Raw genomic sequence first — 12,121 nt, forward strand, 5'->3', positions numbered from 1 at the left:
TTTAAGTTTTAATGGCATAACATGGGATTAATCATTGAATTTACATTGTACAATAATGCACAGCTACCCACAATGCTTCACAGTCCAGATGAGAAAATGCAAATGTGTAATAGTTTATGTGAGTTTTTCATTCATATCAACAAATAACACACACTGGATATTTATTAAAACCAAAATAGTAGTGTATGCATATTTGTTAAAGTTAGAAAAATACAGTTCTTTACTTTTTAGAAAATCTAGCTGGTTATCATTTAAGGCATGTTTTTCACAAATTATTTCTTAAAGTGGTGAACATGGGTTTTGGCAGTTGAATTAGGTTTGTTGATGCCCTTTTGTAACAATAAATTACTACCTCGGATGATGTTTTGATCACTTAAATGTCACGGAATGACTCACAGTAGAACCTTTTAAACTGCATCCTCTGGTATAAATAGAAGCTTTTCGGTGCATTTAAGCACATACAAAATGGATTGGCTTAAAATGCATGTGTGTGTGTGCCTGAGGAAGTGTTTTTCAGTGGGGTTTTTTCTCATTTGCTTGGCTCATAAAGCTGCAGGTCTAGTTTGACCCAGACTTCTCCTGTGGGGACTTCATGCAGCAGGAGGCGGCGGTTGGCGGCTCCTTTGCTCTCCATCTCTTTCTTTATCGTTGCCACAGGAACTTCAGTGCGACCTAGAAAATCTGAAAAAAACAAAATAGACTTTAAGAATTTCTTTTTCATTGCCTTGTGTAAGAAATGAATAAAAAAGAGCTGTAAACTGAGTCTTATCTACTTACCATCTGGTGAGAACTGGTCTTTCTCAAACACAGTGATACACAGGACGTCCTGATACAGGTCTTTGATAAAAAACTGACAGTTGAAGTTCCACTTTGGGTTCAATGTGTCGCTGATCGGCCTTGAGGTGTAGCACTGAGCCCCCATGGTCAGTTCACAGTATGGATTACTCTTACCTGGACACAAAAAGGACATACATGAATTTTTGCTGCTGTTAACTGAAATTTCCCCACGGTGGGATAAATAAAGTCTTGTCTTATCGTATCTTATTGTATCATATCTTATCTTATTTAATCGTATCGTATCTTATATTTTCCCGACCCATAAAGACCCAAACAGCCGCTGGAGATCAAAACCCGATCTAGTGATCTAAACTGTTTAACCCTTTCATGCATAGTGGTCACTACAGTGGACAGTTATTCAAAACTGTTGTATATTTATGGGTTTTGTTGTTTTAGTTCCATATCAGCCAACACAGTGGACACGTATGCATCATCCCATACACTGCAATTCATACCATTACTGTAACTTTACTGTTCTTGATAAACCTGATCTGCATTAACATGTTTAAGTGTAAATCAGTTGTTAATTGTTAGACTTTATTTTTATTTTTGCATATTATCTCCATGAAGTGAGCGATAACCCGCATTAGAATATGTTAAAATGTGAGAAAACATCAGATTAGTAGCATTAAAAATGTTTTTATTTCATTGTTGTCATAACACTTTCTGATACTGGGATTTAAACAAGTTTCTTTACTTCAAAAATGTAATGCATTGTAACTCAATGAAAAAAAAAAAAAACAACTCAATTGCATTGTTTTTTTCATGCCAAAGGAGGAATAAAAACACTCAAGAAAAAATCTTGACTAAGGTTCTCATAGTTCATACATGAAAGGGTTAATACCTTTTGATCCATTAATCCTATCAATACATGTAAATAATTGGTGTAAAATGCAGTTTCTTATCTTTTTGTGGTCATCAGCATCTTCAATAACTACATGATTGGTAAATGAAATACAGGAAAATACCTGATTTTACTGAAAAAATGCAAAATGCAGAAGATAATATTATAAGAAATGGTCATAAATCACTTAAGAAAGGTTAAATAGAGGGAAAAATTCATTTGCAAACTGCCACAAAAGAAGCATTGAGTCTTTATGGGTTAATTAATGGCTTTCCTCATTAACAAACCATCACATATCCAACATAAAAGTAATATTCTTCACAGAAATTACATTTTTATGACAGAACCTCACCGTTTGGTTTACAGGCCTTCAGCTCCTGAGCCTCGGTGACCGTCACCAGTAGTCGGCCGATACCGCTGCTCTTTAAGGAACGAGCTGGAACAAACACAAAGCTTCATTACATAACTGTCCCCAGCAACAACAGGAGGATGTACACAAAAAATGACATGCTTTTGTCATAACATCATAATTAGATGATTTCATAGAGCAGTGTTTAGAGCAAACTGTTTCAGCTCAGGACCTAAAAGATGAATGTTGAACTTGGAAAATGATGTCTAATACTTTATTTTTGCTTTCAACTTTCAAGTTATTTTGGTCTTTTATGCTTTTTTTTGTCTTGCTGCATCTTTTGCATCACCTTTTATCTCTGTTCTACATTTCAAAACACTTTTATTGTGGCCCAGATGTTTTAGATACGTTCAGCGAAAACTCTTCTTCTATCTTGTTTAGCAAAATTAATTCTATATCATATTATTTTTATCTGTTTTATATTTTACTGACAGTTATCAATGAAAACAACTGATGCCAAATTTGACAAAGATAGTTATAAAATTATTAAAATATGACAAAAATGTGTTTTAAAGGAGAAGTTAAAAGGGTAACACTTTAAAAATAGGACCAAGTGTCCTGTAGTCCAACGACATATTTAAAGACATAAATTGACCCCTTTTGTCCCCCTGATGAAGGCCAGCAGGCTGAAACACACTGGGGTTCAGTCAGGTCCACTGTAACATGCCATAATTAATAAAGGCATTTTAAAATTATCAGAGAGCACCTTGGTTTTTGTATATTTTTTGTGCATTGACGATCCCTTCACCAAATAACGCCTCTTTTACCATTTTCATAACTATTTTTTATTACTGCCTGGAGGTCTGTGAAGCATTCTTCTTTACTGTTTGTTCAAAATTAATTGACATTTGTTTGACCCTTGAAGGTCACTCAAGGTCATAGGTCATGGCACCAAATGAAATCTTCAACTGTTTTTAAGTTATAGCACTTTGAAATTTGTCCCATTATAAACCAATGGGGATTTGTAAAATTTCAAAAATTCATAAAAAATTCAAAAATCAATATTTCCCAATTCTTTGAAGAAACTTGGTTGACCTTACCCCAAAGATGTTCCACAACAAAAATCAAGTCATTCTGAGAAGAAGATTTGTGAAAAACTGTTTATGGACAACGGCCGGACAGATGATGGATGGACGACAACTGATACTAACAGTCCATTGGACCCTTTGATTTTTATTTGCATACAGTGTTTGCTGATTTGCCTTTAAAATTTGGTGCATCTTGTTCATTCTGTTGATAATTTCATCACATTTCCGCTCAACAGACAGTACATCAACAGACATTTACAGCTGCTGACAGGTGTATATTTAAAACTTTTATCATGTTTTCGTTTCTTGTGGTTTTAACAGTGTGTACTGTCAAAAGACATAAAAAAACAAAATGACAAAAACATCCACCCTCTGTTATGAGTCACTTTAACTGAATCAACATAACATTGAGGTCAAACTGCTCGTTCATTGTTTCTGAGTGGGATGAAGTGCAGTTTTTGGTGCAATGTAAACTGAAAAATTTTACTTTAAAGCGTCAAACTGTTTACCTTGGTAGGCCTTCTCTCTCTTTTTCTTCTCAGTCTCTATAAAATGTTCAGATGCTGCTTTAATTTTCTGGACCCATGTTGTCCTGCAAACACAGTGAAGTATATAAATATGCTGCATGGACAGGTTTGAAGTAATGATATCTATCAGATTCTCATGTAGAAAATACAGTCCCTGAATGTAGACTCAAACACTCATTTGTGCAGTTTTCCTCAGGCTTCTTAAAGCTACACCGTACAATATGGCATTTTTACACTTTTCTTTTGTAATCTTAAAATGCTCCTAATAAGCATGTGTCAAACTAAAATGTAAAAGAAATCCAATAGGTTTTGAACCTCAAAAATGTTTAATTCTCATATATGTAAGTGCTGTGAGACATGCCAGATCAGTAGGTGTAGCTTTTAAAACAGTTCTCTGATTCTGTTTTACAGTAAATACATATCCAGTACTACTGAGCCCATCACAGATTTCCCAACAGGGACAATAAAGTTTCTTATATTGTATTGTATTGTATCGTATGTGTGCTCACCTTTCATTTAGGGTCTCTGTTTTCAGTGTATAGACACGGTCGATGTGGGATACATGAAACAGCGGTTCATCACTGGATGGGTCAGGGGGCATTTTCACCAAAACTTCATTCAAAAACAAAGGCTGGAGACAAAAAAAAGTACTGTATTAACCCTCCGGTATCCCGTCCAGCAAGGCCCTTACTAAGCACCAAGTGTGCCTTTTTCACACACTTGTGGAATAATATCAAAAAAATGTTCATACAGTTTGTTTTTAATTCTTTTACACTTTTTTTCTATCTCATCAACTTGAGCTGTAAATAAAAATACCAAATACTCAACAATTGTCACATTTTCTAACCCTTTAAATGCTGTGTTTGTATTGTAAACAAACCATTTTTTTGGATGCAAAAAACAAAAAAATTATTTTTCAACACACTACATAAAAAGTGGATCCCATATTATTTGATTTTTTCATCCTGGCATATGTCAACGATTAACTCCAACATTGGTTAATTTGCATTATTATTTTTGGCGCTAGGTCAAATGTTCAAAAATACTTGCATCTGTCACCAAGTGTGCATAAAATGCACACCCATAAATCAAACTATTAAATATTATATATTGATTTATTTTTCTGCTCTAATTTGATTTTATTTTTTTTAAATCAAGGTCAGCCCTAATCATACATATCAAATGGATGAAATAGTGCGTTTTTGGCACACTTGGGAGACAGATGCTAGTCTTGTAATTTTCTTTTGTTTACAATGTGCAAATTTTAGTTGGTGGCCAGAATTTTAAAGATCATGCAAAAATGAACAACTTTTGAATTCTAACCTTATTTAAATTGTGAAAAATAATATGAAGTTTTTTAAAACAAAGTGCAAAGTGTGCCTAAAAGGTGCACCCGGATACCGGAGGGTTAAACATTTATAGCAAGATATTTAGGAAAAAGACAGCTATAGGATACTGTATATATAGTATAGGTGTAGATTCAGAGCGTTTAAAAGCCCTAGAGTGTTTTGGTTTGACAGTTAATTCATAGTTCTTCGTGCACTCCTGTCTCTTTCCTTACTGTTTTGTACATCTTCAGCTGTATGTTGGTTTTGGGGCTGAACAGCTTGTCTGGTCCTGAAGACGAGAAGGGTTTGGCGCTGTGTGTGAGGAGCAGGAAATCATTGAAGAGGAAAGCCCACAGCTCCCTGCTGCTCTTGGTTTTATACAGTCGACCGCTGTGAAGTAGCTTGCGAGGCCCGAGGCAATTAGTCAGCGAGTTGAAGACCAAGTGCTGAAATGGAGAAGGAGGGAAAGTATGAGGAATAAGGGATGAGAGATGTAGGAGATGAGGAGAGAAACTGTCAAGTGCAGTGAGTAGAGCAGTGAAAAATGCTCTCTAGGTTTTGCTATGTGTGTGTATGTTTTGATAACTGAAAATAAATCCTGATGATGAATGGTAATGTGATGGTGAGATGAAACAGAGCACAAAGTGGCACCTAAAGCAAATCTTATTAACTGCACAAGCGTCTCAGAGGGATGTTAATATACAGGGTGTCCATAAAGTCTCTTTACAATTTAACAAATAGATTACATAAGCAAATGAACAGACAAATCTGTGGAAGTTATTACAAAATGAAAAGCAGACAGTTAAGGTTTTTTTTGCCTCGTTTAAATCTTCTGCTTTTTGTCACTGATGTCCTGTATCTTTGTTCGAGACATGATATTTTTAACATTACCCCATAGAAAGAAACCCAGAGGAGTGGTATCTGGTGAACAAGGAGGCCAGGGAATCGGGCCACCCCTTCCAATCCACCGATCTGGAAATGTTTGATTTAGGAACCCATGAACACACTGGAAAAAATCTAAATCTTACCAGGTGTATTTTTCTCTTTTCTGGTCAAAATATCTCATCACACTTAACATAAGACATAATCACCAAAAGAATAACTTTTCAGTGAAATATAAGAACTTATTTTTAGACAATAGATCTTGAAAATCTCATTTCAAAAAATCTTACCAAGATAATTTTCACTTGTTCCATTGGCAGATTTTTTTTTTGCTTGAATTAAGCAAAAAAAATCTAGAATTAAGCAAAAAAATTTGCCAATGGAACAAGTGAAAATTATCTTGGTAAGATTTCTTGAAATAAGATTTTCAAGATCTATTGTCTAAAAATAAGTTCTTTATATCTCACTGAAAAGTTACTCTATAGGTGATTATGTCTTATTTTAAGTGCGATGACATATTTTGACTAGAAATGAGAAAATTACACTTGGTAAGATTTGGATTTTTGCAGTGCGTGCAGTCCCCAGTGTGGTGGTGCACTATATACTGGAAAATGATGGTTGGTTGAAGGTCATCCAGTTGTGGTGACACATATTCAGTCAAAGGGTCAGGGTAAACATTTGCAGTAATTAATTTATTTTATTTAACCTTTATTTAACCAGGAAAAAAGCTCACTGAGATTTAAAATCTCTTTTTCAAGAGTGTTCTGGCCAAGACAGCGGCAGCAGCAGAAGTTACACATAATAGAAATCACAGCCACACAACCACACTAAAAATAAACATTAAACACAATAACAGTCAGTTCTAATACCATACATTAAACACTAAAATAAGAACATACATATAAAACATGTCAATAATTTAAAAGGTGCTAAAAGTACAACAACGTTCCTTAAAAGCATCTCAAAGCAGAACCCGATTCAATCAATTAGAAAAACATTTACATCCAGTTTGATCCTTTTCCCATTCAATTAAAATGACTTTGTATTTAAAGAAACTAGTTCCTTGAGCTCTCGTTGAAGAAAAATGGACCAATAATTCGATTGCACATGATCCCACAATGTGATAAAAACTTTCAGAACTACTAACAAGGTACTTGCTCTTTATCCAAATAAAAATTCCAGACTTTTTCAAGACTTTTTCAAAACTGCTATTTTTCCCCCAAGACCTCGACTTTATGTACTTTTATACTTGCTTGGTTACTTGTTTGGTTGAGATTGTACCTGTTGTGGACGGTAAATTTTTTGACTTTTTAACAGAAAAGTTTTCAAAACATATGAAAATCACAAAACTGCATGGATATCACACAAACAAGAACCAGAATCATTCGAGTACCAACCGGTTAGCACAATCATAACAATCAACTCTAAAATTCAACTATGAGAGAAACTTTTTCCATATTTTATTAAGACTTTCACACAAAATTCCAGACTTTTCAAGATCTGGAAAACCATACTTTTTAAGACTTTCAAGACCTGCACAAGCACCCTGTACATAGAACAAATCTGATTAACATATCTCATCGAGTGCTTTTGTAATACATTTTTTAAACTGTAAAGACACTTTGTGGACACCCTGTACTGTCACTGGTGTATGAACCTATGCTGTGTGGGTATGTTACCTCTATGGGTCCCTCACACTGGACGTGGCTCTGTATCCACTCCAGCCGGTCCGAGTTCTCCTTCTCCCTGACCCCTTCGTTGACCTGGGAACACAGCTCCTCAGCTCGATCCAGAGCGTCTCGGAGGGGGCCGCGGTCTGCGTGACCATCTGGAGTGTGTTCAAGGATCTGGAGAAGTAAATGTTGAGACTGAAGTTTTGTTTATACTGTTATTTAAACACTGTTAAATATTCTCTGTGCTTCCTACGTACGTTCTTTATGAGCAGTGGATACCGTGTGATCCTCTGCATCGGCTTCAGGAGGAAGCTGGATAGTGGCATTCCTTTACAGCGGTAGTTGGTGGCTATTTTCTGCTCAAGAGGACAGAGAGAAGACGACGTAGACGGAGTTAAAGACAGATTTTGTGAGAACTGATTTAACCCTTTAACCCCTAACATGCCTATGGTGAGCATTCACAATGTACAATAATAATAATAATAATAATAATAATAACAACTTTATTTATATTGCACCTTTAAAAACTGAGTTTACAAAGTGCTTTGACAGACCAAGCAGAAGGGCACAACAACAGGATACATTTGAAAAAAAAAAGAAGAAAAAAAAGACGCAAAGACACTAAAACATAGAAAACAACACAACACATTAAAACAGATATGTACAGCAAACTTAAAAACATGACACTCCAAATAAATTTGAATGTACAGAAGTAGAGAGGGCAGAGATTACACAACATGATGCAGTCAAATTAATGTAAAAATGAAGGAATGGAATAAAAGAACATCATGTATGTCTGTATAAATGAATAACCGAAACAGGGTAAAATGAAATATTCAAACATTAAAAAGAGACGACATCACATAAAGACAAGTCTATAAAAATGTGTTTAAAGAAGTGATTTTAAAGATGTCACTGAATGCTTTATTTTAAATATTTATTAAAAAATTCAACTGCTTGCTCAATAAGATAAATGTCCAAACATGCAAACAGAATAGATCTTGTTCTTTCTATAGACATCTGAGCATGCTCAGTACACCCCCCGCTGCCTATGGAATGGGGGGTAAAACACAGAGCAGTGAATGAGGCTGACTCACTATAAAAACAGACAATTTGGGCTTTTTTAAATACTGTTTTCCTTGTCTTTTTTGTTTTTATTATTGTTTGCAGGTTTTTTTCTGTGTTTTTACAGAGCTTTGACTATGTAACTGCTTTTTGGAGCTCTGACCAGGTGCCAAAAAGCAAAAAAAAAAAAAAAAGAACCCCAAAACAAAACTACTGGGCCAAAATTCAAATACTTGTTGCTCAGAATGTTCCAGTTCACAGTTCATGTTAAACATCCTAAATCTCTTACTGATGAACAATCATCACAGATACGTTAGAAGTTAAAGGGTTAAAACAAGGATTATGCCACTTAGTGAAAGCGATGACTCCAAACTATGACATTATCAAAAATATCCCTCTGTCTGAACTTAGTACCTTGAGGAAGTAACTTTTTTTCACAATATTTTTATTGGTATTCAAGTTATATAATGAAAGGTAAACAAAATAAATAATAATATACATAAAGAACATGAATCTAAACAACACAAACACAATAGAGCTGGCCATAGAGTTTCCTGAAGATGTATGGCAGTCCATACTTCACAACATTCATTCATCCTCAATCTGTTTAAGACACAGAGTAATTCAACTGAAGGTGGTTCACAGACCGCACTGGACTAAAGTGAAGTTGGCAAAAATGAAATCGGACTTGAATTCTACTTGTGATCTTTGTGAAGCTGAACCAGCCACACTGTCTCATATGTTCAGGTTTTGTTCAAAACTAAAAAAAACTTTTGGCAGTCTATATTTAAATTTCTTTCTGATGTAACAGGGTCTCATACTGAACCTGAGGCAACAATTGCAATATTTAGCCTTACATCACATTTTTCTCATTTTAACCAAAAATCTAAAAATCGAATTGCCTTAACTACTCTTCTAGGTCGTAGACTAATACTACTTAAATGGAAAGATAAACAACCTCCAACATTTAAATCTTGGTTTCAGGATCTTTTACATCATTTAACATTGGAAAAAATTTGATATTCTATAAGAGGATGTGCCAATAAGTTTTTCAGTACCTGGCAACCTGTTCTGAATGATATAAAAGTGGTAGAACCCTCACTTTTCCACAGTAGTTTCATTAATACGAGTCTGTGACTAATATCTGTGTTCCTTATTTTTTTATTATTATTGTCAATTATCATCTTTTTTATGGTACAACAGGGTGGGAATGTTCATGGGTTTGGGTATAAAAAACCCCAACAAAACAGTGACTGTATTATGCTTTTCTGGATGACTCAATATGTAATAAAAACATTTTGAACGAAAAAAACAACACAAACACCCATTCACACCAAGTAGACTAGCACCAAGTGACATATATATAAATAACATACACATACATATATTCTTATAAAAATGTTACATATACGGAAAAAAAAAAATTAAAATACAACAGTCATAATAATAATAAAAAAAATACCTTGAGGAAGTCTTTAAAGTCGGGCTGGTTGTGGGTTTTGCTCTGCAGCAGGGCAGCAGCGTTGAGCTGGCAGGAGCAGAATCGGATATAAGGCTGCATGTGTGCGAGCTCCGAGGCTAAAAGGTCTCCGATTAATTGGACCGGCATGTTCTCTCCACCTGTCTTCTTACGGACTCGCAGGGCTCTGGGCCACAGGGATGATCAGAAGATAAGATATGACTTTATTAATCCCACCGTGGGGGAAATCAGTATGAACAGCAGCAGAAATACAAAAAACTAAGCGCAAAAAGACAGAACCATTCAGGAGTGAACAGGAAATATACATATTATTTACATATTTGCATATAATTGTACATGATGTTAATGCTGATGTGATATTAGGGGGATTACTGTGAACTGTCGTATCATATGAAAACATCATACACGTTTATCCTTAAGCAAATAACATCCAAAAACATCCATTTCACTGGTGCGTTGAAAGTATTAGACATGAATCAAGGTGGTGTGTGGTACGCACTTGAGTAGTTTGGTGTTACACATAATCAGTTCCCTCCAGTTGACAAAGATGACGCCCATCTCAGCTTCTGTCAGACGGCCGGACTCAGACATGGGCTTGTAAAAGACCTTACAGACAAGAAAATCAATAAAAATAAAGGAAATAGATGTAAGTAAAATGCATGAAGAAATGTGCAGCATTATATTTAATAATAAAAATGACAGTTTTCATAAGGAAACTAAATAGAAAACAACGAATAATAATAAAAGAAGAACTAAAACTAAATAAAACTGCGTGTAAAATCAGTTTTGTTTTTCATTTCCCCAGATGTAAACGGCTCATGGTTGATATATTATGGAACACTTAAAAGACCATGGTTTCATAAATCATACTTGATGTCATGCATATTTCTATAATTTAAGGCTTTCCTCAAAACACAGAAAAGTACATCTCTAAATCTAAATAAAAACTAAACTAAAACTAGTCAATTCCTCATATTAAAAGGTAGAATGAATTTACAAAATGGAGAAAATAACTGCATTGGTACATCATAGACTACAATTTTTTGCTTCATGTTGGGAAAAATGGGTTCAATACATGATAATCCAGAGGCCTGATTTTATTTTATATAAATGAACAGTCACAGCTACATGGTTACTCTCAAATGTTTATCATTCAAGACATTGTTGTTTTCATTTTTATGTTCTTTCTATTACTTTATTTCAATTGTTCCTTCCACTGACGGTTGAGAAAAGGATATATTAGAGAAACAGTCTTGAGAAAATGAGCCTACAGTACACATGTAAATGTAAAAGAATGTACAATATATATGTGAATGAATATCTGTGTGTGCCTAAGATGTACATGTCAATGGAAAATTATAAAAAGCAATAAATAAATAATAATAAAAAAAAAGGTAGAATATAACCACTAAATGCATTCAAGACTAGAACTCTAAAACCAGACTGAAAGAAAATTTCTAAAATATTCCTTGAAAACATCTCTATTAACAAATATTCTTATTTACATGTGATTTTTTTTTTTTTTTTTACCTCCAGCACCAGCTCCAGGTCTTCCACATACGTCTCCTCAGTCTGGATGAGCTCATGGATGTAACCCTGCCTCTTCCTCTCCTGAGGGGTCATGGTGTCCAGGGTCATCAGGTCAGCACACCCTACAGCACACACACACACATACATACACACATGCACATGCAAACAAACACACATGCAAGCATGCATTCATGCACAAACACACACATTCGCACACAGGCAAGTGCAAGGCAAACACACGCACAACAACCTTCCTGTCAAGTCACTAATATTGCACCTGAGAAAGTTCTATCGAAAACACGTCACACGTCAGCGTGTTAAAATCTCCCTTTATTATCACTTGTATGATATTTTATTTACATTTAATGCACAGACAAGTGTGAGGCACGTTGTAGTTGCAGTACATGAACTTAAGGGACATATCAGGCAATGCTAACGCTAGTGACACTGCTACCAAAAGGATGCTGGATTAAAGAAAAATGAAGCACCATTCATGGCGGAGAGGTAACTTCAAAATG

At 35.0% G+C, this 12,121-nt stretch overlaps 1 protein-coding gene across 3 annotated transcripts in view; it reads right to left on the reverse strand.

Annotated features, from left to right (window-relative positions):
• Window positions 1-224: 224 nt before the first annotated feature.
• itsn2a (intersectin 2a) overlaps window positions 225-12,121 on the reverse strand; it is a 97,140-nt gene continuing 85,243 nt past the window's right edge. For 2 of the 3 annotated variants that reach the window (XM_030128563.1, XM_030128561.1), the window contains 11 exons: window positions 11,604-11,725; window positions 10,573-10,679; window positions 10,056-10,239; window positions 7,786-7,884; window positions 7,535-7,702; window positions 5,207-5,419; window positions 4,155-4,276; window positions 3,628-3,710; window positions 2,034-2,117; window positions 778-951; window positions 225-681 (listed from right to left, as the gene is read on the reverse strand). In XM_030128563.1, coding sequence (XP_029984423.1) covers window positions 530-681; window positions 778-951; window positions 2,034-2,117; window positions 3,628-3,710; window positions 4,155-4,276; window positions 5,207-5,419; window positions 7,535-7,702; window positions 7,786-7,884; window positions 10,056-10,239; window positions 10,573-10,679; window positions 11,604-11,725 — 1,508 coding nt within the window. In that variant the 3' untranslated portion in view covers window positions 225-529. The remainder of the gene's footprint in view (window positions 682-777; window positions 952-2,033; window positions 2,118-3,627; window positions 3,711-4,154; window positions 4,277-5,206; window positions 5,420-7,534; window positions 7,703-7,785; window positions 7,885-10,055; window positions 10,240-10,572; window positions 10,680-11,603; window positions 11,726-12,121) is intronic. The other variant, XM_030128562.1, reaches the window with a different exon arrangement.

The sequence above is a fragment of the Sphaeramia orbicularis genome, chromosome 24, assembly GCF_902148855.1.
Source record: "Sphaeramia orbicularis chromosome 24, fSphaOr1.1, whole genome shotgun sequence".
Lineage (NCBI taxonomy): Eukaryota > Metazoa > Chordata > Actinopteri > Kurtiformes > Apogonidae > Sphaeramia > Sphaeramia orbicularis.